Genomic DNA, 27,233 nt, shown 5'->3' on the forward strand with positions numbered 1-27,233 from the left:
CAGTCACCAAATACATTAATAGTTGTCTAAGTCTGAGATCAAATATTAGCCAAGTCTATGAAGTAATTGAGATCAAAACTTAACAGACAACAATCCAGCTACTGTTAGGAATTCAGTAAAAGTGGAAGCCATTTTAAAGTGATCCAATTATTTCATTGTGATTGAGGCAACGAGTCTTGTAGGGTTAATTCAATATTTTAGAAAGCTTATCAAATCATATTCCACAATCGCAATGCTTTATATCATAGCAGAAAAAATCGTTTGGGGAAAAATTGGCAAACCAAAAATATAAGATTTTTTGAAAAAAAGGGTAGAAATTGGATTTTAAAAAATCATAAAACATTGTAGAAAAATAGACACAAACTACTTTTTTTTAAAACTTAAGGGCATTTCGATAGCATAGAGATATAGATATAGAGAGTAAATAAAATAGAGTTTAACCTATGAATTGTGGAAAATAGATTTTTGTCGTTTATATTCATATTACTGATTACATAGGCAAATATTCAGTTAATTCTTTAAAAGGGCAGTCACCAAACACACCAAATAGTTGTCCAAGTCTGAGATCAAAGACTAGCTAAGTCTATGAAGTAGCTGAGATAAAAATTTATCACACAGCGATCCAGCTATTGTTAGGAATTTAGTAAAAGTGGAAGCTATAGTCTGAAGTGATCTAAGACTTTCATTGTGATTGAGGCAAGAAGTCTCTAGGGGTAGTTCAATATTTGAGAAAGCTTATCAAATCATATTCTACAGTGGCAATTGGTAAGTCTTTTATATGGGGTAGAATTCAACAAAAGGCATTTGTTTAGCTGAAGTAAAAGATTAGCAAGCCACTAGTTTTGGCAATACCTAGCTTGCAACTACTATTTTAGGTAGAGACAAATTTTAATGATTATGTGTTGGAGGACTTTTTATCACAAATATGTAAGCTTGTTTGTTGTCATTCAAATTTATTTCGTGGAGCACTTTGGATATATTGCACACATAATGAATTGTGTGTCTTTGTTTGAGCAAAAATTAACTATATCTATTATAAATTAAAAATCATATATCTTAATCTATATATATTATGTCTTTGGACGTTTAGTATCATGGTAGAAACACTCCATTGGTGAGGCAACCACCAAGGTTCAAACCCCTGCTAGGCCATTGAGCTCGTAGGCATTCTTTCTTCGCTGGGCCGTTGAGCTCGTGGGTTTGAACAGGTAAAGTGTGGGGAATGATGACCCCCCCTAGAAATGGTCTCGTGGAAAGAGATCCTCTATAAGTGGTCTCACAAGGATCAGACCAAGCTAAAAAACCGAGTTTCTTCCATCAAAAAATTGTACATTATATATTATATTAAAAATTAATAATGTATATTATAAAGTTTACATTATTTTTAATTTATAGTTATTATATAACCTAAGTTACCGGTTTGGGTGATACGGCAAAATTTTGAAAAGGGGTTTGGGTTCGTTAGTACAAAAACATGTAAATTTTATATATATATATATATTTTGATATTTGTGAAGCCTATAAGCATGAATTAAAATTTGCATGTCACATAGCATCATATAAACAACAAAACAAACATAAGCTTTTAATCATAGCATCATGATGATACCATAATAGAATCATATACATCAAGTTTAATATCAAAATGACAAAATATTCAAGTATCATTGTTTCAACTTTTGACAAAATATTCAAGTATCATTGTTTCAACTTTCAACAATATAAAGTTTAATCATCAAATGGATCATCTAATTCAGCATCCTCCTCCTCCTCCTCCTCATTGACATTGACATTATATGAGCCAATGCCACTTGCACTTGCACTATAAGTTGGCTCAATTGCCGAGTCATCAAGTGTCAATGCAAGAAGCTGAGAAGAAGGAGCATCCAAATCAGTATGCTCTGGCTCTATATCCCACATCTTCGTTTCCCCTTGCGTGTAGTCACGTTGTTTGTGTGAAAGAAGACGTAGGTTGGAATGCACATATACTAAATTCTCCGCTCTTTTTGATAGCAACCTATTGCGCTTTACTGAGTGGATGAAAGAGTATGTGCTCCAATTTCTTTCTGAAGCAGATGAACTAGCAACCTATGAAGACAGAGTAAACTATAAATAAACTAAAACTTGTAAATTTAAAATTTTAATTAATTAAACTTGTGATAAAACTTTTATAGCGAGGGGTTGTAGGTGTTGGAAGCATGTGCCATGGAAGTTCCACCAGCTATGAGCATCCTTCTTGGATCTATGACGAAGTGCATCAACACTTAGACCATTCCCATTTGCGAATTCTGTGAACTCATTTGTAACAACATCTCGCAAATCATCATCGGGATATAGTCTAAGAAATGCTACCTTGTACCCATCAGATACTTCTAGATCTCTCCATGGTGGAATCCTTCCTGGTTTATCAAGAAACTGATTGCTATAGTACTTAGGTGTCAAGGCATAGGCAAGAAGATGCAAAGGAGTGGTCATCTTATTCCACCTTTCTACAATAATTACTTCCAGTTCTTTGAAGAATTTCTCCTGGGGGTCATTCTCTTTTTCATTTATAGTGACCTTTATTTTTTCAAGCATTGAGTCAATGCCATCGTAAATCTCACCTATGCAAGGCCTATCCATGTCTGTATAGCGAATCATGCTCATGATGGGCTCAGTGATACTTAGGAGATATGTAACAAGATCCCACCATTTCTCATTCAATATTCTATCCCTAATTTTTTCTGCCCTCTCAGTGCTACTCTGCTTCCATACAGTCCAATTGGTGCTGATCACCATATTGCATAGTGGCACTCTAACTTTCACAAGTCGTCTTAAGACGATTGTGTTTGATGCAAAATGGGTCTCAGCAACCTATAACACAAATTATTGAGTTAATGCCAAATGATTAAAAAATAAAGCCAAAATTTAAAGAAGAATACACAATATAGCTTACACAATGATATTATGAACATTGAAAATTAAAAAAAATCAGAAAATGTAAAATTAAATTACTATTTCACTTACCTTCAATAGCTCCAAATTCGAATAGGTTCTAAAAATTCCTTGAGACATGTGGTGGTTTGTGATGAACATCTGGATGTCCTCAGCCTCTGCATACACATCTCTGATCCATTTTATTTTTTGCCCAATCCTTTGTAGCATAAGATTGAGTGAATGTACTGCACAAGGTGTCCAAAAGATGTGATCATAGCATTGCTCAACCAACAAACCAGCAACTCTACAATTTTTTGCATTGTCTGTTATGACTTGGACAACATTGCGGGGTTCCACAGACTCAATGGCAGAGATGAGAATTTCTGCAATAAATTGGCCATCTTTTATTTGGCTCTCACAATCCACAACTTTCAAAAACATTACCCCTTTAGGGGACACCGCTATGACATTGATCAAGGGACGGTTTTTTAGCATCTTTCCACCCATCTGAAACAATTGTTACACTTGTCTCAACCCATGAATCTCTTATGGGTTTCAATGCATCTTCAACCCTCTTCACCTCTTTCTCCAATACTGTTCCACATACCTGCTCATAACCAGGGCCCTTATACCCTCTTGGAGCCTCATTAACACTTTTTATCATTTGCTTCCAATATGGGGAGCGAACAACATTGAAAGACAACCCATTTGCATAAATGCACCTTACTATATCTTTTTCAGCATTGTCTCTACTCTCATTTTGGAATGCGGTTTCTAAAGGCCCCTTTGTTTTTTTACGTGTCAAGGGTGGTTCACTTTGAGGTTCATTTGTGGCAAAGAAGGGGTGGTTTTCTACTACAATACTGGGATTAGAAGGGCCTTGCATTCCCTTTGTTTTCTTTGATGCGATTTGGTTCAATCTACGGGCTTCTCTCTCTTCTGCCGCCTAATGCTCCCTAATATATTTCATCACTGTCTCATCTGGTATAGGTTTACCATCTTTTCCAGGGCATTTTTTGATGCCTCTTCCTTTTATTCCACACAAATGGCCTACCACCCGATAATATGAACTATTACGTTCAATATCACATCCATGGCATCTCCAACGGAATCCCCCACCTCTCGGAAGTTGTTTTATAATGTCAACATATTTCCATAAGGGAGAATTTGGATCATTTCTTTGTTTTGCAATTATTTGTTCATTGCCAATGGAGGAAGATGTAGATGCCATTCTAGTTCCTATGGCAAGAAATAATATAAACATATTCAAAAACAAAAACTAAATAATGAAAAAAAATGCAAGTTTCATGTTTGCCAATTTGTGAAACAAAAATAGTTGGAAAAAAATATTAAAAAACCTACCTCTTGCAGCCAATGGAAGCTTGAATATGTATGGAAATGATGCTGCAACACTTATTGAAGCTTCAAAAATCAGTCTTCAACTCCTCTTTGATCTTGGAAGCCAAATTTTGTTCACCCTTTCTTCAACCTGCTCTCATAAAACTTTTGTTTGCAACACAAATGAGGTGAAATGAGTGGATATAATGTTTTAGAAGTCACTTTTAGGGTATAAGTTTCACTTTTTAGAAGGCGGAATTCAAAAAAAAATTAAACTTGGCCTATTTTTTGCCTTTCTGAGCCGCCCAACCGCTCGGATTCGACCCGGGTTCGATTGCGTTCGACCCGGGTTCGACTGGGTTTGACCAGGGGCGAACCACCTCTGGGTTTTTCGAACCCTAGTCGAACCCAGTTCGAACCGGACCCAAACCACGGACCCGGTCGAAACAGGACCCATACCAGGGGGCCTAGGGGCGAACCCGGTAATCTAGTATATAACTATTAATATAAATTCATAGTCTATAATAGTTTAAATTTTAAAACTACTTTATAGTATTAATTATAAACCTATAGAGGTTTGCTCCTTCCACATTAAAATGCCATCTATAATAGTATTAATTTTAAAGCTAGTGTACAATATTAATTACATACTTGTTTGCTTTAGAATCCCCGAGGCAGGGTGTATAGAGAGCTTGAGTCATTGCCCCCCACGCTTTAGGATGTTTGAGGCCCTTTCAAATTTGGCTGATGACCACCATTGCTCCTCCCACTCCTTTATTTAGGGATTTTCAGAGGTCTGAAAGAAAACTAAGGGACAAAATAACAAACTTTTTCCACGTTGATTCCACATTGACTTTGCTTCTGTCTCAGATCAACCCTATTTTTGAGCAATTCAGTAATTTCATTAGTTTTTCTAGGGTTTTGTGAGTTTTTACAACATTTGTTTTCACTTTTTTTTGCCATTTTTGGGGGTTTTTAACATGATTTTAACGTGATTTAAATGCAAAAAACATTGAAAACTGGATCAACAATAGGTCAATGATTTTTTCAGGGAATAAATCATCTGGAATTCAAGATTAATCAGGTATAATCACAATTTTTTGCAGACTATTGCTTCTATGGCTTTAACAACTTCCCCTCTGTTATCAACCTTCTGGGATTTAATAGAGGAAATATCTTCAACAACAATGTGCATTTGTTCCATTTTCCTCCACACGAATTGGTTTTCCATGTTATATGGGTAATTAGCTGTACTGTGGCCCACTTTGCAGCACCTAAGGCAGATTTTAGTAGAGTCTTCAAGCTTGATCTGCTGCACCCGCTCACCAAGTTTGGAAGAAAAGTTAATTTTAGAAGGGATCTTCTTGTTTTTCTTCATAAGCACACAAATTCTAGTAAACAACAATCCCTTTCTGAAGTTAATCTTAGAAGGGATCTTCTTGTTTTTCTCCATAAAGCACACAAATTCTAGCAAACAACAATCCCTTTCTGAATTTAGTGATCAGATCAGTAGCAAAGTAGTGTACAAAAGATTTGGCTATGAGCATAAAACCTCTACATCCCAATACTCAAAAGGAAAATCCGGTAAGTGTTCTTTTAGCTTAGTGTCAACTTGTTAAGTGGTGTGGAATCAATGGAATAACATTTTTGTTATTGGTCCCGACATTGTGAGGTGTGTTCTGTCATATGCCTTGCATATTTTTGAAAACTCAACATCTAACACCCTTCACAAAGGAGTGTGGCCCTTCGATACTGTTGAGATCTTTTGTTTTGGAAAACTAGATTCTCTTCAATATGTTGTGTGCCTATGTATGGTGCTAGGATCTTTTGTTTTGAAAAATTCATGTTCAGTTGCTATGTGGTATGTGCTTCTCTACATTCTCTCATTTTTTACTTTTACATTTTATGGTGCTCTCTATTAGGTGTGTGTTGTTATATCAAGATAGTGTTCCCTTCCCCTAGATATTGCCTTAGAATCACAATTGCAACAAGTCAGGGTTAGGGCTATCTTTTTATCAAGTAAAATATCTTTTTTAAACAATATGGGCCTGGACATATATATATATATATATATATATCTTTCCAACTATTAGGGTTAGATAATAACACATAATATTCTTTAAATCGGTATATACAATATCTATATTATTTCGTAGTTCTTACTATTAAAACACATTAGGGTTTGGGGCAAGAAGCATGATAGGTCTGCCCGAAGCCATTCCACACTAAACCCAAGAGCGAACACTCACCCTCTTGGCCCCAGTGGGAGGCAACATGGACATCTACACAAGGTGACCTAACTAGTGGGGTGCCTGTACCTGCTTTCCCTACCCATGACTCATCCCCTAAGGTCAATAACCATTGCGTAGAGTCGGAAAGGAGATCATAATGGGGGCTTCTTGATTGTCCTATCTAAGCCCAAGAGCAGATCTTTGCCCTCTTGGCCCCATTGGCAGGCAACATGGACATCCACTCAAGGTGGCCTACTTAGATGGCAACCTCATAATTCTTACACCTCTTTTCTTCCGTACATGATGGGGGTTTACGAACAGATTTATTAGACATATGCATTTTATATCTATTAATATATATGGATGTATAAAAGATTATTGACAAATAATGTATAGGCAATATTTATACCACGAGAAAATATTAGGATTTTTAGATGCTGGTAATAACAGTCCTGAAATGATTAGAGGTCTGATGTCTTTCTATGCTTGATTGGGAAGTTATCTTCTTGCTATGTTGTTCTTACTTCTATTCGATGATGCCCCTGATCACTTGGTGTAGTTCTTAAATATTTTTTTAGCGGGGGTGGAAGGTTATGCCTCTTCCTACGGTGGTGACTGTTGTAGGAGAGGTGCCTCCTTGTTGTTCCGCTGTCCCTTCATAACTAATCCTTGGTATGAGATGTTATTGTTCCACTTCATTAAATTTCTCCCCTCTAATCACAATTCTTAATTCTAATTAATCGCTTATCATAACTTAGGTGAAATTGTTGTCAGTAAGGAAGTCGGCCATCTTTATATTAATTGTTTTATTTATACTAACTGCTATTGCTGCTTACTGAGTAAATAATCTTTGCTTAAATTGATCAAGGTTTAGTCAGCCATTGTATTATGATAAAGTTTTCTTTCCTATTGTTTATAGTTAGTTTTCTTAACTGTTCTGAGTGCTACCTTAATATGAGTCGATGCATATTTAACAAGCAATTCTTTGCTGCCTTTTATCGAGTCAACATAGTTGCATCTCCTTCCATCTTCAACGCTGTCTATTAATAAAGTTTTCAGATCACTCTGTTTAGAAAAATCGTCTGGTCTTAAGACTTCATGATTATGTTTTTTCTAAGGTACTAGTGTTCCTTTATGGTGGGGCATGACATTTTTTACTTTAACTTTATGCTTCACTTCTCAGCAAAGTTGCATGGACATGGATACGGATACCAATACGGATATGGCCTTTTTTTAAGAGCCTCAATATGGATATGGTTGGATATGACATTCATATAAAACACACACTTATATTTAACATAATTTTCTAAGTTATTAGAGGAGATTTTCATTACTTAAAAAACAATATATACACATAATTGCTACAGAAATAATTATAAGTTGATTTAACAATTCACAATATGCAAAAATAGTAGAGTTGCATTGGAAGATAACCCAAAAATGGGTCACTGAAATACAAAAACATTTCATTTAGTGTAGGTTTTGTTTATACCAATTTTTTTTTTGAAAATGCATGAATTAAGTTTTTTAAAATTAAATTTAGGAAGATTTATGTCAAATTTTTTAACAATCAAATGACAAAGTATCCGGCATGGTTGGAGAATCAAGGTTTTTGGGCATGTGTGGGTATAGTATCAAATACATATCCAGGCCGTATCGGATACATATCCATTTTGGATACGAGGATACCTGCGCCCAGGGAGGGACAAAGGACTTTCCAGCTACTCTTCTTCACAGAGGAGGGCTCCCCATCATTGAGTGACATTTTTCACTTCTGAAACTTCATGTGGGTGCATTCCCTCTAGATGGGCAACAAATTTCTATGGTTTACGAAATTTTGTAATGTCCCTTTCTGCAGAGTAGCTTGGAACGTGTAATGTCCCCACTTCCTGAGTGATCTATCGGGATGGGGAATTCACTTGACACCCATCTCCATAGGTGAATTCTAGTGTTTGGGGATGATTTACTTGCCAAAGGGAATCATACACTTAGTCATTTTTATGACTTTGGTAAGTTAATAAAGTAACTTTATAATTTAAAGTTATATAAGTAACTTTTTCTATTTTTAGAAAAAGTTAAGTTATAAGTTGTTTATTTTAAATAACTTTATATTACTCCCTTGGCACACTTTCCTATGTGAATTTTATTTTAAAAAGTGGCCCCATTCAATGATAAGTTGACCCCTCAAGTTGAGCGAACCATTATGAAGCCCAAAGATTCCATTTAGAATCTTCTAAAATGCCATGTAGGGTTCGATCTAGGGTTTGGAGGCTTATAAGGCTTGTACGTGCCAATTGGGGAGGTATGCTTTTGGAAAATTATTGAATTTTTTACCTTGCAGCAGTCTGCCATTGCAGGAACAGCTTGAGGAAACCTGATTGGAGACGAAAACCTTTGATCTGGGCCTGGTTGGATGATACCCCAGCCATTCACACTACATCAGCACTCAAAATTCACCTCATATTTGGCCATTTGGGGTCACAAATCAGAGGTTATTGATTGTAAAGTTGTAACAGGAATTATAGGGTGAGAACTACAGATCATAGCAGATTGGAGGGTCTCTACAGAAAAATAAGTGCATTTATGACAGCCGTACTACTCCAAGTAGCTGGCCGTACCATTTTGGGCAGCCTGGGGTTCCAAATAAAATAATTGGAGGGTTTGGAGAATTAGACTTGCTTATGATTTCATTGTTGGGGTCTAAGTAAGAGATCACAGTAGGTTTGTAGGGAAGAAAATATCAGACCTGAGCAGCAGCAGCAAATCATTGGGGAAAAAGGTCACAATTTGGGAATCTTGCCTGGCAACATTTTGGAATTCTTAGCTGACTTGCTATTTCTTCTCATATTTTGTTTTGGTTATTCATTAATAGTAAAATAAAGTTCATTGGAGCTGTTGTAGTGCTTTGAAAGCTTCCGTTTCAGTAGTTAATGCATTTTGGGTCAATAAGCAAAGCTCATCCAGGGAGGCGTTGGACTCCTGGTAAGACAATTGGGCTTAATATCTCTAATTTGGTAAATTATTTTGATTTCTTTAAAAGCTGCAATAAAAATCAGAATCTTGAATTTAGTTCAGTTGATATTCTTTATGTTTGGCATCTATTTTCCTATAAGCATTGTCTATCATTCTAAAACATCAAAACTTCAAAATTGCAAAACCTCATCAAATTCTAAAGTAAACAATTCGCTGGTCAAAGAATTTGAATTTGTAAACAAACAGTAGATTGGATCAGATTTCTAGTCAGGGATCTTTCAGAATGACTAATTAGCCTATTTAATTCCAGTACGCTGAAGTTAGGGAAAACTGAAAAGAGAATAATTTAATTTAATTATTTAATATTATCTGACAAATTATATTTTTATGGGTAATATTATATAATTAATTTAATAAGCTTTATAAAGTAATTTAGTGGAATATTAAAGGAGATTAATAAAGTCACTTTATTTCTCAGATTTAAATAAAATATTAAAAAAGCGGGAATTTGAAAAGTTCTTCTAGAGGTTTCTAGGGATTGTTTCTTTTGGAATTTGGAGAGCTGCTTTGGAGTTGGAAACCCCAAGACAAAAACCCTAAGGGTATTGGATTCGGTAGTCAGACTAATTTACGCTAGCTAGTTGATGGAGAGATCATACAGGTTTCTCATTGTAGTTAATGATTGAAGATTGAAATTTGTGAAATCTTTTACGAGGCAAATTTATGGTCTGCTCATTGTGAAAATCCACAGGTGATTCATTAAAGATTTTATTTGCTACATGTTTGGTTTAGGTTGCCTAGAAATCCGAGTAATATTTTAAATATTTATGGGCAATTTTATGCTTGCCATTTTGGAATTGGAACAAGAGCTGAGGAGAGAGTAAGGATGTGTGGTTATTCTTATATAGTAGCATGAGCTTTTGTTGGAGCTAGACGTTTTCACTTCCTGAGTTGAATTGTTGCTTAGAAGATTGGCATGAGAGCTTTATTCGTCTAGGTCTGGGTGTATTGAAGCTAGATGGGCCTGTTTTGGGTCAACTATAAGTGACGTGAGACATAGAAGAAGACATGGACCTTGCTGGGTGTGTAGAGTAAGAAGTGGATAGTGTTATATGTAAAATTCCTTAACTGAATTTATTTGCAACGAAAAGAAATATCACATGTCAAGCGAAAGATTGCTAATAAAACATAAAGATATTGAATCTTTGAATTTCTGGAAATTTCATCACACCGTTCTGTTTTAATTGCATACTTCCTCTTGCTTAATTCACAACAAATTTATACTTGTTCGATATAATAGGGGAATGATTATTGATCATTTCAAATAATGTTCCTAATTCTGCAAATGAAAGGAAATGAATATGCAGTTTGCAACTGGTAAAGATTTTAATATTTGTGCACTTGAAGCGTTCACAGCCAAGTTGGCAATTCGGTGTTGACTCAAATTATTATACTGAAACGGCTCTTTCCGGAAACACCGTCACAGGTCAAGCAAAAGATTGCTAATAAAACATAAAGATATTGAATCTTTGAATTTCTGGAAATTTCATCACACCGTTCTGTTTTAATTGTATCCTTCCTCTTGCTTCGATTCCGCCATGGATATAATAGCAATAGGAAAATCCCAATAGGCCAATTATTATTGACGAAAGGAATACTTTGTATTTTTTATCGGAAACTACAAAGATGAATATGAACTCTTTTCCAGTTATTAAATCTAATGATATTTTCGGCTGCCCCCATTTCCAACAGTGCCTCCATTTAAAAATGAATTTAGAAAGGAATCCGTTCCGTCTTGAAACTGTTTGGAAACCAACCCAGAACTTATTCCATTTCAAAAATAAACAATAGTTTATTGGCTTATTAATTAGTTTATATTAGTGAAGAAATACTAATATAAAATAATTAACCTGAGAATAATTTATTTAATTATTAATTAATTTATATTAATGAAATGGATAATTAATATAAAATAATTAATACAATATCCTAGTTGAACTTAAACTAGAATTTATTAGGGGACATTACATTATATTCATCTGCTGGGCGTTCTTTGGGGACACAGATGACAGTGAATCCATTCTAAATGAAAGTGTGGGAGTTTCTGTCATGAACCTGTGCATATTGACATCGTCTGCAAGCTTTACATTTGCATTTTTTGATATGTAATTCTCTTGCAATGCTGAACACACTGGCTCTATATGGAATATTGTATACTTTCAAATCTGCAAATGAATATGAGACCATTTATTCAAGGAAATAAGGTCCGATTGACAAATTCATTTTCTGTTGCATTTAGTTACATTACTGTCCATGTTGTAAATGAATATCGGTACAAATTTTATTTACAACTTGCACATCAAGTTAGACATTTCCTTTGTATATTGTTTCTGCCATTAAATCACCACAAACAATCAGAAACCAACTGAAACAGTATTCCATCCCTTACTCTCTCTATTGAAACAAAAAATTACTGGCCATTTTGGGAAGGGATTTTACAATTTTTCACCCATTCTTTTTCATCAAGTTCCAATCTTGGCCTTGCTGGATGCATTAGAAAGCTCATTTTGTTATCCCTGCAAAGACCTTGACTGGAGATGACAAAAATGACATTGATGACCATGAAAAGGTTTGAAATATGAAATATGACTTGTAATTGAAGAAACAACAAGGTTTAAACTTGAAATGGGACATTTTTCTTTTTGGGTACAATTGTCAACTTCTAAGCTTTGCAAATTTTAAGATCATCCTATAATATAAATTTTGATTAGCAAAGGAAGCAGAGGCTAACGGATTTTTTTTAGGTTGCTACCAAGCTAGAGACTACTTCGGTATATGAGATCCACCTTTTAGAGGCTTAAAAGAGGATTGTTTTTCCTCTTACCTTATCTACTATTCAATGAGGCCATGTATGGAGCATAGATGCCTTCTCCATGAGGTCCACTATGCAACAAGCAAGTGTTCTAGGCACAAAATGTATCCTTCACCCTTCGAAGTGCCTTAAGTGAGTCTTAGAAATTGAGTTTATCAAAGCCATCAAGCATTGTAATTGCATGAACAATTAGTTCAACTAGTCTTCACTCAAGAAGTGGGTGATTGTCATCACATTGAAGAATGCAAGAAAATATTTTAGGACAAAATGTTGCAACAGCAAACTAAAGTCAACCATTCATTTACAAAGTTGACATTTTTTATAAAAAACCCAATGACAAATTATTGTCATGTTATGAATGTTAACTTCATTACATTTTAATCAAATATTCATGAGCAGGAGCATGCGTTTTGAAACCTTTGCAAGCAGGAGTGTGGGTTTTGAGGGTCATGAAGAATGGGAGGATTTTTGGGGCATGGGGAAGGACGAGGATGGAAAAACCCTTATCTAATCTCATCTAAAAGATGCACTCTTCCTCAGATACATTTGGACAAACAATTGACATTCATGGTCACTGAGTTATTATATCAAACTATTTTCAGACTCCTGAGTCTAATAGAGTTCTTGTACATGTTTGGCATAGAATAAATAGAGTTGTAAATATGAGATATTACTATTTTCTCAATATTTTTAACAGGGGTCAGAAAATGCAGAGAGAAAATGCCATGAAATAACAATAATATTCATAAACAACAACAATTGAATTCACTGAATACAGAAACCAATGAACTTATATTTGACCTTTGATTCATCATCAATCAACCAATATTTGGAGAAGAGTCAATACAATAGAGAATGCTGTGTCTTGCTTCATTAATGCTTAAGATGATCTAATCAGTACACTGGCGAACTCCACCAATATAATGTTCAGATTAAACTTCAAGATTTGCAACAATAGTTCATGCACATGGGAATATAAATACTCCACACTGCAACCAAATCTCTAATAAAATATTCATGACTCGGTCAGAGTAAAGCACACAGATAAAGTGTTGCAAAAAGAGCCAATATTGGTCACGGCTTTCCAAAAATCTCCACACATGAGTATGGGGTGCAACTCCTGAGCAATGAACCAACCCAGACCTCAAAAGCTCACTCCATTAATAACCTCAGCGACTGAAGAAGACAATACTTCTCACACGACCAGATAAGGCAAGGAATCGCTCTCTAGAAGAGCAACATATACACTAGCACCGATCGGACAAATTCCACGCTGAATAGAGAAGACCACAATTTTATATGAGCCCCACCATACAATTTCACACTCAGTAATACCTTATGGCTCTGAAGACTGCAATATACCTTGCATCCAATTTGGAGTCTAAAATTATACCATGTGCCCAAATTTCTCCAATATACTCCACGGTTTGGACAAATAAAATGACCTGATGACTTTTATTTTTCCATAGTCTCAATATTATAATTGCCCAATAACATTTGTGTCAACCTTCCACTCATAAAGTTACACCTGGTAATGATAATCTATTACAGGAGTGGCCAATTATATCACACGCTATCTTTTCCCTGCCTTTTATTTTGTCACCATTCTGCATTGAATCTATATATGTGAAGTCTGGTTTCCACATTCTCCCTTATAAGTCCATCTGAAGAATCTGAGTGATTCTTCCAAGTCCACCTAGAGCAGATCTTTCACTGTTGAAAGTGGATTTCTCAGGCACATCCCGAGAAGACAAATTTGAGAAACTTCCAAAATCCAAACTGAAGAAATTATTAATCATTCCACATGCTCAACATCTATCCCAAAGCCTCTTGAAATAATATTTTTTGGCAGTTTGTGCATGGTTACCTGAATTAAATGACTTTAATTTATCTCAATTTCCTAAAGTCACTTTATTTATTAATTATTTAATATTACCTTTTAATTAAAATTGAGGTAATAATATTAAATAATTAATTTTAATTTCTCTTTTATGCATAAAAACGGGACATTACAGAGGATGAGCTACTTCTGGACATCTTGCTGGAAGCTAAGTTGCAGTATTCATCTTTTCGCTGCACTTACACTATTTTTAGTGATTCTGTGAAGGGGAATTCTATGCTTGGCCTGAGAAAGGGTTTCCTCTCCCAGGTTTCAAATCCTCCGATTAAGATTAGCATGAAGTTGTGTGTGGTAGGGGCCCTGATTCTGATGTGCTGATTTGTGAGGAAGCATCTCTTCCTGATGCTAGGATGGGTGTCTTTTCTTTAGAGGGGCCCTTTGATGCTTCCCCTGGTTCTCCTATCTTAATTTTGTTGCAGAATGTTGATGCCTCACAGCTAGGGGTTGTTCAAGGATCCTTTTGCTGATCTGAAGATGGATAGTTTTCCTTTTGTGGAGCCTTTGGCTGGTGTAGGTGTCCCTAATTGGGAATATTTTTTTGAGGTCCCTAGGGGAGCTCCCTCAAGGATTAAAAAGTGGACGAGGCTGATTCTGTAATGTTTCAGATCTCCTTGGTTAGGCTTAGCTTCAAACCTCGACTGGTGCGACTGTTTGTGTTGTTCAGCTATTTGGCTTTGTTGGGGCCTTTCTTTAATTAAGGCCAGTTCCTTTTGGTCCTACTCCATATTGTTGTAGCCTATTTGGTGGCTTGCTGTAGGCATTTGATTTGCTGTTGCTTAGCTTTGTTTATCTTGTGTTGCAGCATTTTGTAAAGGGTTTTGGGTGCCCTTCAAATCCAGTTTTTCCCTTTAATCAAAAACTTCACTACATTTTAAAAATGAGTTCTTTGTGAAAAGGCATATATGTAAAAGTTTGAAGGTCAAGGGTGACATTAATGTCATATTGAGAATGCTCCAAGCAAATTGTAAATTGTAAAAAGGTTGGGACTTTCAAAGATATTTTGCTAATTGTAGATTCTTTTTCGGAAGATTCTATCAATAACATCAGTCACTGAAATTCGTATACTGAAACTATGCTCTCCAAATGGTTTTGTTTATTTCTCAAGTGCATGGATGAGTGATTTCTTTTCTGTAATTTGAATTTCACCAAATTGTTAAACGGAAATTTATTTTCTTCCAGTTTTGCTTATCTACCAGTCTCGTGTGAATATTGCTTCCATTCATATTGAACTGTTGCATTTAAGTAAGTTTGTCTTCTGGAATTGATTCTTCTTTAAATTGTATTGGAAATTTCTAGTTGTGCAAATTTAAAGTCACAACGACCAGACAAGCCTTGTATTTAGGAATATATTTGAAAGCATATATATTCAATTTTTATTGTTTTCTCATTTGTTTCTTTGCTAAGGATAAAAATTTGTATCAAAATCTCTCTGTTAATCTTTGGGCTTGGTTCTTCCAAATTCCGAAAAATACATGTAAATTTAAGCTGAGAGTTTTAGGAAGGGCGGTGAGGTTATGAACTTCAAAAATTTGTTGCTTTGTGTTTATTTAGGGTTTATGATGCCTTTTTTACGTTTAAAACAATTCTAGTTCTTTTTAAAGCTTGTTTGTTATTTCTTTAAAGGCTGCAATGACAATGATGGATTGCAGTCATGCCCTAAACTGTTTCCGCTTGCAAAACTACTTTCACGCATTGAAACGGTATGAAATGACCTCTTAAATAGCCAGATTTCCCATGTTGTATCTTACGTTTCTCAGGTCAGGAAACAATCATTAATTTTAAATTTTGGAGATTTGCCCCTATAAGAAATGACAACATTCTGAAAACATTGCGTTTTTCATAGTTAGGAACTTAAGTGCTTGTTATACTGAATTTCATGAAACAGGGGCATTGCTAGTTTGAAACAACACTTGAAATCTGCAAAATCTGTTTAACTTAATACTCATAACATTAATGTTCATAAATAGTACAGGCTGGAAATGTATCTATTGAATTAAATTTGTTAACTTTCTGGTGTGTGTCTGTATATTTCTTTCTTCATTTGTTGTTCAAGAATCCTTCATTTATCCATATTCCTTTTGCCAGTCCTCTTTCTCTTCTCCTCATGGTTCTTATGTATGATAAGAGGCAATTTGTTTTCAAGTTTGCATACTGAAGGCGTGGCGTTGCCTTGTGTGCCTGAAGTTTTTCATAGTTCTGTCCAACTATTTGTTTTTTCTTAAATTGATTAGTACCCCTGATCTCAATTCAAAATGGTTGGTTTTCTTTGATCAATCAACCTTGGAGAAATGAGTCCAATATCTAGATATAACAGCTTGAAAATATAACTTGTACATTTCTGAGTCTCCTGTGATAGTCTAATCTTTTAATGCATTAGTTATCACCGAGGACCCTTTTCCCAGGTTTTATTAGTTTGTTGTTTGACACAATGCAAGATTCCAGTCATGTTAAACAATATTTTTTTGTTAATCGTTTGTTATCAAAATTTCAGGATGGAAATGGAAGCTGACTATATTGGGTTACTTTTAATGGCATCGGCTGGATACGATCCACGCATAGCTCCTTCTGTTTATGAAAAGCTTGGACAATTAGGTGGTGGTGATTCAATGATTAAAAATTATTTGTCTACTCATCCATCTGGAAAGAAAAGAGGAGAAATGCTTAGACAAGCGAAGGTAATGGAAGAAGCACTTAGTCTTTACAGAGAGAGCATATTAGGTCATGGAATCGAAGGGTTTCTTTAAGATTCTCGAAGGCTTTGGATGCATTACATTTGTAATTGATATTTGTTCTTTGACGCAAAGAATAGTATTTTACAACAGGTTATATATAAAATTGGGAATAAGGCCATTTCAAAAAGCTATCTAAATGTGCACAAAACTTTATATCCCTAGAAATGGTGGATATATGTACTCATTTAAGTGTAGTGTTTCACAAACCATCCATACTGTTTTATCACATTGAGTTGGTAGACAATTCTTTTATTGTGATAGATGAAAGATAAAGCTCCGAGAAAATACTTTTGTAATTGCTTTCAACTTTTCATTGCCAATCCATCTATCTTTTTGCTGCAACTTCAGTGCAATGCATTGTAATTTGTTATTGAGTTTTTTCTTGTCTAAATTTCTTTGGCAGGTATGGTTAAAATTGCTCCACTCCTTTCTCTAATCAGTTTTTTTGAATTAAGGATGCACTCCTATTGTTCTATCTACTTTGTTGAGCATTTTTCTGTCTTCCAAAACAATACAATGCTTTGTGTGAACTATTTTCCTTACATTTTTCAGCAAAAGAAAAATATAATTATATTAATAATATACTGATGTACAGATGAAAGTATGATTTAGAAAACTAGTTCATCATCCTCTACTAAACTGATGATGCATTCAACGAAGTGCAACTTTAGAGTCACGAAAAAACCCATGCGTACATAGTGAAAGTGCTAAAATTTTATATATATATATATATATATATATAGAGAGAGAGAGAGAGAGAGAGAGAGAGAGAGAGAGAGATGTGGGATGGATTGGAGAACCAAGTTTTGCTATATATCGAAGTTTGAGTAGGAAATAATCCTTTGGTCTATGGAAAGAGGATTTTTGTCTTCCTGAGTTTGTTTATGAGCATCAAGGGCATTGCTTGTTTCAGATACAAAAAGCTTAATATGTAGAAACTAATATATCGAGAGAGAGCCTTGGAGAGGCTTTCTCACAATAATGTGAAGTAGATTCTAAAAGACAACTTTCAAATGGTAGAGAAGAATTCCCTTAGCAGTCAAGGTTGGAGAGTCCAATTAAAGACTTTCTAATCAAATATCTAAACAAATAAATATTCAAATTCACACAAAGGGATCAGTAGAAAGTTACTAAAAGAAATGGACTAAATTGATTCAAAACAAAATAGCTTCAAGAGCTTGATACGTGCTACAGGCATTTATCTCTTAATTACAAAATAGATGCTACAGGCATTTATCTCTTAATTACAAAATAGGTGCTATAGGCATTTATCTCTTAATTACAAAATAGATCATTGAAATCTCAATATCCTTTCCTTCTGCTTAGATTAACTCTCACATTGTTTGTAATTAGTTATCCTCAAATGATATCAAACTCCTCTACATATAGATGTAGAAATGATGTTTGTTGCATGGAAACATGGTACACTATCTTTGACAAATGTAATAAGGGTTAATGACTCGAAATTAAATAGTTTGGCCATCTTGTGGCCCTAGGATTGGGTACATTTCGTTATATAGCATGTAGGTTCACTAGTAATGTGTAGTGTCACCATCTCCAATGTATCTTGAGCTAGTAGTCTCCAAATTCAATGCAGTTCCATATGTGACTCCTTTTTAAAACCCATAATGAATTTAGTAACATTAGGAATTGATGCAAGATTCAAATGCTTGGTGCATCATTCAAACAAGTTATACAATGAATAGCTCAATATTAGTCACTAGGCTCCTCGAGATTAGAACTATGAATATAGTACTTAGGATCACATGAAAATGGATTGAAACATGTGGGATGCTTTGTTGGGCTTATGTTTCCAATTGTAATCAACTATTTTTAAAACATGCTATCACATCGTTAAATGGTAACTATGATTGTGATGCCATATGAAGCTAGACACAAGCGTGGTGAGTTCTGGTGCTGCGAACTTGGTGCACATTATGACAAAACATATGAAATACTAGGAAAGTACTTCCTAAAACTATAAACATTAAAATAATTTTAGAAGAAGCAAGAGTGGAAGTGGGAAATTGTTTCCAAGCAAAGATGATGAGCGTGAGTGGGAGTGGATTTTTTCAAATCTGGTTAGGGTGAGAGCGAGGATGAAACATATGAAGGGGAAGATGAAGATAATGAAGAATGGCTTGTCTTTGGTGAAGTGTCCAATCTGTTTGTGGATGATGCGGACAATTCCCTTAGTGTTGTGGCCAAAGACATAGAATAATAGTTTTAGAGAAAGTAAGAGTGGAAGTGGGAAAGTGTTTCCAAGAAAAGATGATGAGCATGAGTGGGAGTGGATTTTTTCAAATCTGGTTAGGGTGGGAGCAATGATGGAACATATGAAGGGGAAGATGAAGATTATGAAGAATGGCTTGTCTTTGGTGAATGGCCCAATCTATTTGTGGATGATAGGGACAATTCCCTCAGTGTTATGGCCGAAGACATAAAGGATTGTTTTATAAGTGTGGTCGTCTTTTGCAAAGGTGAATTTGTCTATTTTTGGGTTTGGTGACCTCAAGTGTGCCCTCACTAAGGGATTTCTACTTACCTCTCATAGAAATCTTGCAATGTTGTGTGTTGTGTGTTCCTTTCGTTGATCATGTTGAAAGCACCAAAATATTGAGAGGGGGTGTGTGAATCAATATTCCCACTTATTTAAATCTATAAAAAATTTATGAAGTGTAGTTGTCCACGAAAATATCAAACAGACTTGACTGAAGTAAGCAGTTAATGCAAAATAAACAAGAACACAACCACAAGATAAACACTGGAATTTGTACGTGGAAAACCCAAATGGGAAAAACCACAGAGAGTGTTAACTCTCAGGAGAATATAACTAGTTATAGTTGTGTTTACAAATGAGTGACTCACTGTCGGGTGGCTCACTGCTAGATTACAAAAACCGTTCACTGTCGAACTACTTGTTGGGTCTCAAATCAACAGATTGGATAGGTTCTAAGGAAATGCCAACTCCTATGATCAAACCTTCCAATTGACTTGGCCAACTTATAGAGCAAACCTGTTTAGATGTTAACTCTCTCACTTCAGGCTCTGCAGGACCTAGGCGGGTATACCTATTCACCGGCTGTTCCTAATAACCAGTGCTTTTTATAGCAGATTTATTGTCTTAAATCTAATATCTCCTAGTTTCAGAATGGCATAGGTTCCTAGAATGGAGATATAGCAGATGAGTTCAAGATTGTTGTTGTAGAAGCTATTCGATCTATGTTTCCTGATTACTTCTGTTGCTTTAAAATAACATATGATGAATATAGTGATAAGTGTAATCTGAATTTAACCAGTGCCTTCTTTGCTGTTTGGGCTACAGAGTCATTATACTTTCTTTAGGACTTATCATGCGAGCCTGTGAGACAGTTTTTTAATCCACCCCTTTATGGACTTGTCGGTTATTATTTCTTTTGAGATCAATTGAATGCTTATATCATATGTTGATTGAATGAATTTAACCCTACCTTTAAGGGACCAATCAATGAAGCACTGCGAGGAACAATTACAATTCGCAAGCAAAACTTTTGTTTCAAATCGGTGTCCGATGATATCATTAACCATTTTATCCATCTTTTGCTGGATACTATTTGCCTGTTTGGTAGCCTTATCTGCTTGATACTTCCAGTACAGAGCATCAGAAACATCATCCAAGCTACGTCCTATGGGATATGAGGTATATTCATTTATGGGAGTCCCTGTCTCAAGTTGCAATATTTTTGCTTGTAACTTTTGATTCTCCTCTTTAGATTTTTCATACAACCCCTTATAAGTGATGTTTTCCCTGATCAAAAATTCTGTCTGGTCCAAATTTAATTTGGCAACATCCAAGTTTAATTTAGCAGTGACCCTAGGGTCAGTCTTTCCAACCTGATGAACCATGAGGTGTCCAAAGGTTTCTTCGATATCCACAATAATAGGCCTTTTTCCCTTTGGATATAACGCCCACTGTAGGAGAGCCTTTTTATCAGGATCATATCCGGAGCCTAAGAATAATTTGTCTATCTCCTGAGGCAACACCTGTTGATTCAAGTCTTGCTTCTTCAAGAATCCGTCAAACAGAAGTGCTGAATTTATGTCCCAACCAGAAAAGATGATAATACCAGCCTCTTTTAATAATCTTCTCCCTTTCTCAGGGGTCATATCTTTCATGACGGTATCAATTTCTTCCCCTAGTCTTTTCATCTGTTCCTCTTCTGGTCTTCCAGCCATGCTTCGTTTCACATATGCCCCTTTATACTGGTACAAGAATGAAAGGAATTCCCTCGAAGAGGCGAATCCGTCGTCAGCAACAAAATCTTCATGCTCTGTCATCCTTATATCAACAACATCTTTAAAGTTAATTTCACCAGTGTCCATATTCACCTCTGCTTCAAAACCAGGAGGATAATCTTCTTTAGGAGAATCAGCAGGGATACTACTAGCAGTTGATTTTGGTGACATGTGAGCCAATGGTTGACTATCCTTTTCAGTGTGGATAAAATGAAGGAATTGTGGGGGCACTCTATGCATGATTTCTACTTCATGTTGGAGTAGCCTTTTGGCTATTTCCAGAGGATCTTGGAGGTTTCCAAGTAAATCTCCATCCACCATCCCCCTTGCCTTTTTCCATTTGAAAGCCTCCCAAGTCATTTCACTCCTTTCTCTCAAAACCCTGGCTTCCTCTCTTTCAAGGTTCTTGATCAAGTCATCTGGCATTTTAGCCACATGTATTCCAGCCTTTAGTTTTTGTGACGCCCTGGCAGCTCTTATATATCCCTCAGGATCAAAGTTCTCTCTAGGTTCACCCAGAGTCATGCCATAGTAGTCTAATTTATTTTGAAGTAGATGATAACTTTTTGAACTTTTAACAATAAAATCAGAAAAAACCAATAAACCTGGAACGATGGACTGTTTACCGAAATCCGTAAGATGTTTGGCACTGACAGTAGATAGTTGTCTCACAATCTCCAGGCTAGCCACCTTGTTTGGTACTGTAATTGGAAGCATGTGTGGCTTTCCTTCATACCCAAATACCTTGATTTCTGTATGATTATTGTGGCAATACCAATCACCCCAATTGTGATCAATCTGTGACTCCGAAGAGAAGTCTTTTGGCCTGAGAAATCTCTTAATTTCAGGGGACAGAGTATAATCTCTATGTTGCCCAAAGGTCGCACTAAGGGGTTTCACAAAATATTCTTGAAAGTGCCAGTACTGGTTGTTCATGAATCTCTGATCCCATGCAGAAACCCACAACTGAACTGGTTTTTTCAAACCATTCTTATCATAAGCTCTGATGCAGAAATCATCTGACCAGAAATTGATTTCTTGTCCACAATAAAGAATAATATGCATCAATAAAGAGTACAATGAAAAATGGATATTCACAAGGTCCCCTTTTAACTTCTCCAACCCATGATTTAGGGCATCTGCAACATAAGTGGCATAATCAAATGACCTAGGGTCTTTTGATTGTAAATCAGCACACAGAACCATAACCCCAATATCCATGAGAGGATGAGCTTCTAAACCTAATACTTGAGCTGCAGCATAATATGTATACTTAAAATATGGATGGAAATGGTTGACATCAAATGGCACCTTGTCATCTTTTCTGAACGGAACATAGGTAATCTCCATGTCCTGTAGATGTTTTCCAAGCTAAAGAATTCCTGCGACAGTTTCTGCATATCGATTTTCTCCTCTACTTCCCAGTCTAGATCAAACACCATATCAATAGTCTGTTTGTTAATCACCACCAAGGGATTCCCTCGGTAGTCGCATATGGTTTTGGTTCTCGGATTATAGCAATCTACCAGGGCTTTCATTAGTTCAACATCCACAAACACATTTGGGACTACCAATTTCGCTAAGTTTTTCTTCCATAGATTACTTATGGGCTCAGGAGCATCCCTTCTTTTGTAACTAAATAGGAACAATTCATGTCCCCTGATTTCGGTCCATATGTCTCCCAGATTTTCAAATCTATCCTCCAATCCTTCTTCTTCACTCTTGATCTTTTTAGACCTCACGCTGGATGCCAGGCACTGGTCTAGCAAATCCTGAGTCAAAGCTCTACCTTCCTTTTTCTGTCTTTTGGGCTCCTCCTCAGGATTTAATTCTTTCCCTTTTCTACTCTTTTTAGAAGAAGAAGAAGATTCCATAGTTTCAGTAAATACGAGAAATCACACTTACTTGGAGAAATGTCTAGCTCTTCAGATTGTTGTTCACGAACCTCAGCAAATTCCTCGCAATTGTCAGTCTTTTGGCATCAATCTGGTTCTTATGAAGATTTGATCAGTTCGGCTGTAATTGCATGGGCAACTTGTGCACAGTTAATGTCTCTGCGTCTACAACGGCTATTCAAATGTTTAAACTTAATTGCAGATGTGACATTCTTCACTTGGGCCTTTAATTCTTTCGCGGGAAGTACAGTTCGACCAAAATGATCGTAAGTCAAGTTTTCGATGAAACCCTTGTCTTCGGCCGAATGTTTTGATCTTTCATCGAAAGCTTACTTTCCTCGATATCACTTTTTCGGTGAATAGCCCATGTCAAAAAACCATTTTCAAGACTCATCGAAATCATCTTTTCCTCGATGAACTTTCTTTCGATAAGTTATTTGCAAGTTTCATCGAAATCATATTTCGATGAGTTCTGTTCTTCGGTAAAAGTTCATGCAAGCTCCTCGAAAGTCTTTTTCCTTCGATATCCCCTTTATCGATAAAACACCTCTGTTCTTGTTCGATATAATGTTATCGATGAGATTTGCATTTCGATGAATGCTTTATGAATTTCTTCGGCAGTTGTATTTCTTCGAAATCACTTTTTACTTTTTGCTTTTCATTTTTCGATGAAACTGGAGTATCGATGTGCGGCTTCCTTTATTTATCGACAGTGATATTCTGCCGAAAACACTTTTGCGTAGTGCTTTACACGTCATGCTCTATTTCAATGAAAGTATCCTTTCGGTGAAACTCCTTTTGAGATGCTCGATACAATATCTTGGCCGATAGTCTTTTAGTTTTCAAGCCTATGGAAAGATTTTTTATTTATTTCAAACATAGTGTTGAACAGTGGCTCTGACTGAGGATGGAGGCATATTGTGTATGTCTTCAAGAATTCATAATCTCTGGTTAGCGTAGATACATGATGGTATTTACAATGAGAATGGATCCTAATCTACTGTACATATAATAGAAAAGAAGTTTTTCAAGAATTGTCCATGTACTGGCAATTCTTGGACTTCCCGTGTTGTGTTTTGGAGCAAGTAGGAATCCTCCCCCTTTTTATCCATGATTACATATGGTCCGATCCATAAAGCCTCAAATTTACCATGCTTGCCTTTGTCCTGACTCCTGGCATTCCACATTAGAACCCAATCACCCACACAAAATTTTCTATCTGATGTCCTCTTGTCATATAACTTCTTCATTTGATTTTGAATCCTGATATTCTGCTTCTGAGCCTCTGCTCTGACCTCATCAAGCTCTACTAACTGCATTATCCTTTCTTGTGATGGGTCTTCAACATCTATCCCTTCTTGAGTCATGAATCTATGTACAGGCAAGAGATTGTCCAAAGGCAGTCTGGCCCTTTTGCCATAAACCAACTCAAATGGAGACTTTCTCGTAGATTTCTTCACAGTTATCCTATCTGCCCATAATGCAAGATTTAACTTTGAATCTCATGCTTTCTTGTTTTGTCCCAGCATCTTTTTAATGATCTTTAGGATATTCTTGTTGCTTGATTCAGCTTGCCCATTTCCTTGAGGGTGGTAAGGAGAGGAATGTGATATTTTGATGCCATATTCTTCACAAAAAGTGTTGAATTCCTCCGACCTAAAGGACATACCATTGTCTGAGATGATCCTTGCAGGAACACCGAATCTAGTAATGATGTTCTCCATTACGAATTTTATCACCACTTTGCTAGTGGCCTGTCTAGTGGGTATTGCCTCCACCCACTTGGTAAAATAGTCTATAGCGACTAATATCCATCTGTGTCCTGCACTAGATCTTTCTGATATCTCCCCTATGAAATCTATCCCCCATTGTTGAAATGGTTCCTCAGCCAACATTGGTCTCAATGGGAGTGACCCTTGATATTTCATTTTGCTTGAAATTTTTTGACAAGCTTCACACTTTCTGACATATCTATAAGAGTCATTGAAAACACATGGCCAAAAATATCCAGCTCTCAATATCTTATGTGCAGTAGTCTTAGCCGAGAAATGACCACCACAAACCCCATCATGCATCTCATGAAGAACTTTCTCTGCTTGGTAGTTATCTAGACATAATAATAATATCCCATCTCTGTTTTTCCAATATAAGTCCCCATTGACAATTACATATCTTGCAGATTTTAACTTCAAAGCTCTCCTCTGATTATCAGTCATACCATCCGGGCATTTCAAGTGCTTAAGGTAGTATATGATATCAGTGTACCATGCTGTATTCTCAATACTGAAGTTAGCTTCTTCCCACCCAACTTGATTTACACAAGACTCCTCAATTTCAGTTCCTGTCATGAGTTTGGCCAACCCTTGTCCTTTGATAACCTGTGAAATTTTGAGCTCAATGTTGAATTCTTGTATTTGGTTGATCCATTTACATCTTTTGCCCGTGACCTTAGTCTGTCTGAAGATATCTTTCACTGCTGCATTGGGAACATAAGTTATAACTTCAGCCCCTACCAAGTATGGTCTAAACTGTTTTACTGATTTGACCAAAGCGTAAGCTTGCTTTTCATTCAATTCATATTTTATTTCTGAAGGGCTCAAAGACTTGCTAAAATATGCAATGGGCTGCTCATACCCTTTTGGATTTTTCTGCAACAATACTGCCGCTATTGTGTGACAGGAGGCGAATGAGAATATTATAAAAGGTCTGCCAAAATCTGGGGAGATTAGTACTGGTGCCTCAGAAATTGCCTTTTTGATCGCCACAAAGGAATCAATTGCTTCCTCAGTCCAATCTATTTGGGCCTCTTTCTTTAACATCCTTACTATAGGTTTTACTATGTATGCAAAATTCAAAATAAATCTTCTTACAAAATTAATTTGTCCCAAGAATGATTGAATGGCCTTGATAGTTCGGGGGATGGGAACCTCATTGATAGCCGCTACCTTTTCAGGGTCAATTCTCACCCCTTCCTTGGATACTATGTGTCCAAGTAACTTTCCCTCTTCAACACCAAAGTGGCATTTCTTAGGATTCAAGGAAATCCCATATTTTAAGGCTCTTTTAAATATCTTTTCAAGGTGCTCACAATGATCATTAGCTTTCTTTGAGTATGCAGTTAAGTCGTCTTGGTATACTACCATGATTACATCAATCAGCTCTGCAAAAGCCACATCCACTGCCCTCTGAAATGTAGCACCAACATTAGTCAATCCGAATGGCATTCGTGCATAGACATAAGTGCCCCATGGAGTTGTAAAGGTTGTCTTATATTTTTCAGTTTCTTTAACTTTCACCTGATTATAACCTGAAAATCCATCCATCATAGATAATAACTCACACTCTGTCACCTTCTGCAGCATGTTATCCATATTTGGCAATGGATAATTATCCTTTAGAGATGATATGTTTAAATTCCTAAAGTCCACACACAATCTAATATCCCCATTTTTCTTCCTGACCGGTACCAAGTTAGAGACCCATGTGGAATATCTGCAGGGTTCAATAATTCCCGCGTCTTTCATCTTTATGATCTCTTCCCTCATTTTTGGTAACAGTGTTGGATTAATGGGTCTCTGCTTTTGTCTGAATGGTTTAGCTTCTAGCTTAAGTGGTATCTCATGTTGAAAAAGATCTTCCCTATAAGCTTTGAGATCTTCATAAGACCATGCAAACACATGTTTGTATCTTTTTAGCAATATTATCAGTTGTTGCCTCATGGTAGGAGTTAATTTTTTTCCAATAAAAACATTTCTGGGGTTTTCTTTGCTTCCTAGATTGACTTGTTCAACATCACTCTCTTTAACAGTTGATCCTTTAGTCTCAATCAGATCTTGAGCATTAAAAGTTCTTTCTAATGCTACTAGGCCTCTTGGTAATTTGTTTGACTTTAGTTGTATGATTTCATGTCCAAATAAAGTTTCTTTACCTTCAGTTTTTTCCACAAAGTCATTAAAATTTCTAGCTTGAATCTGATAATGATCAACACACTGTAAGAAGTTTAGCAGATCTGCATCATCTTGAAACACTTGCCAATTGTATAAGTTGTCAGGAACAGATGGTCTTACTTTCATCTCTACTTCAGATATCCCAGTTAGCGTT

General features: G+C 36.0%; 1 protein-coding gene across 1 annotated transcript in view; it reads left to right on the top strand.

The window, feature by feature from the left end:
- The window catches only part of LOC131037171 (mitochondrial metalloendopeptidase OMA1), a 175,989-nt gene extending 158,685 nt beyond the window's left edge, over nt 1-17,304 (top strand). The window contains exon 4 of the mRNA XM_057969242.2: nt 16,722-17,304. Coding sequence (XP_057825225.1) covers nt 16,722-16,974 — 253 coding nt within the window. The 3' untranslated portion in view covers nt 16,975-17,304. The remainder of the gene's footprint in view (nt 1-16,721) is intronic.
- The last annotated feature ends 9,929 nt before the right edge of the window (nt 17,305-27,233 follow it).

This window comes from Cryptomeria japonica, chromosome 9, assembly GCF_030272615.1.
Source record: "Cryptomeria japonica chromosome 9, Sugi_1.0, whole genome shotgun sequence".
In the NCBI taxonomy this organism is placed as follows: domain Eukaryota; kingdom Viridiplantae; phylum Streptophyta; class Pinopsida; order Cupressales; family Cupressaceae; genus Cryptomeria; species Cryptomeria japonica.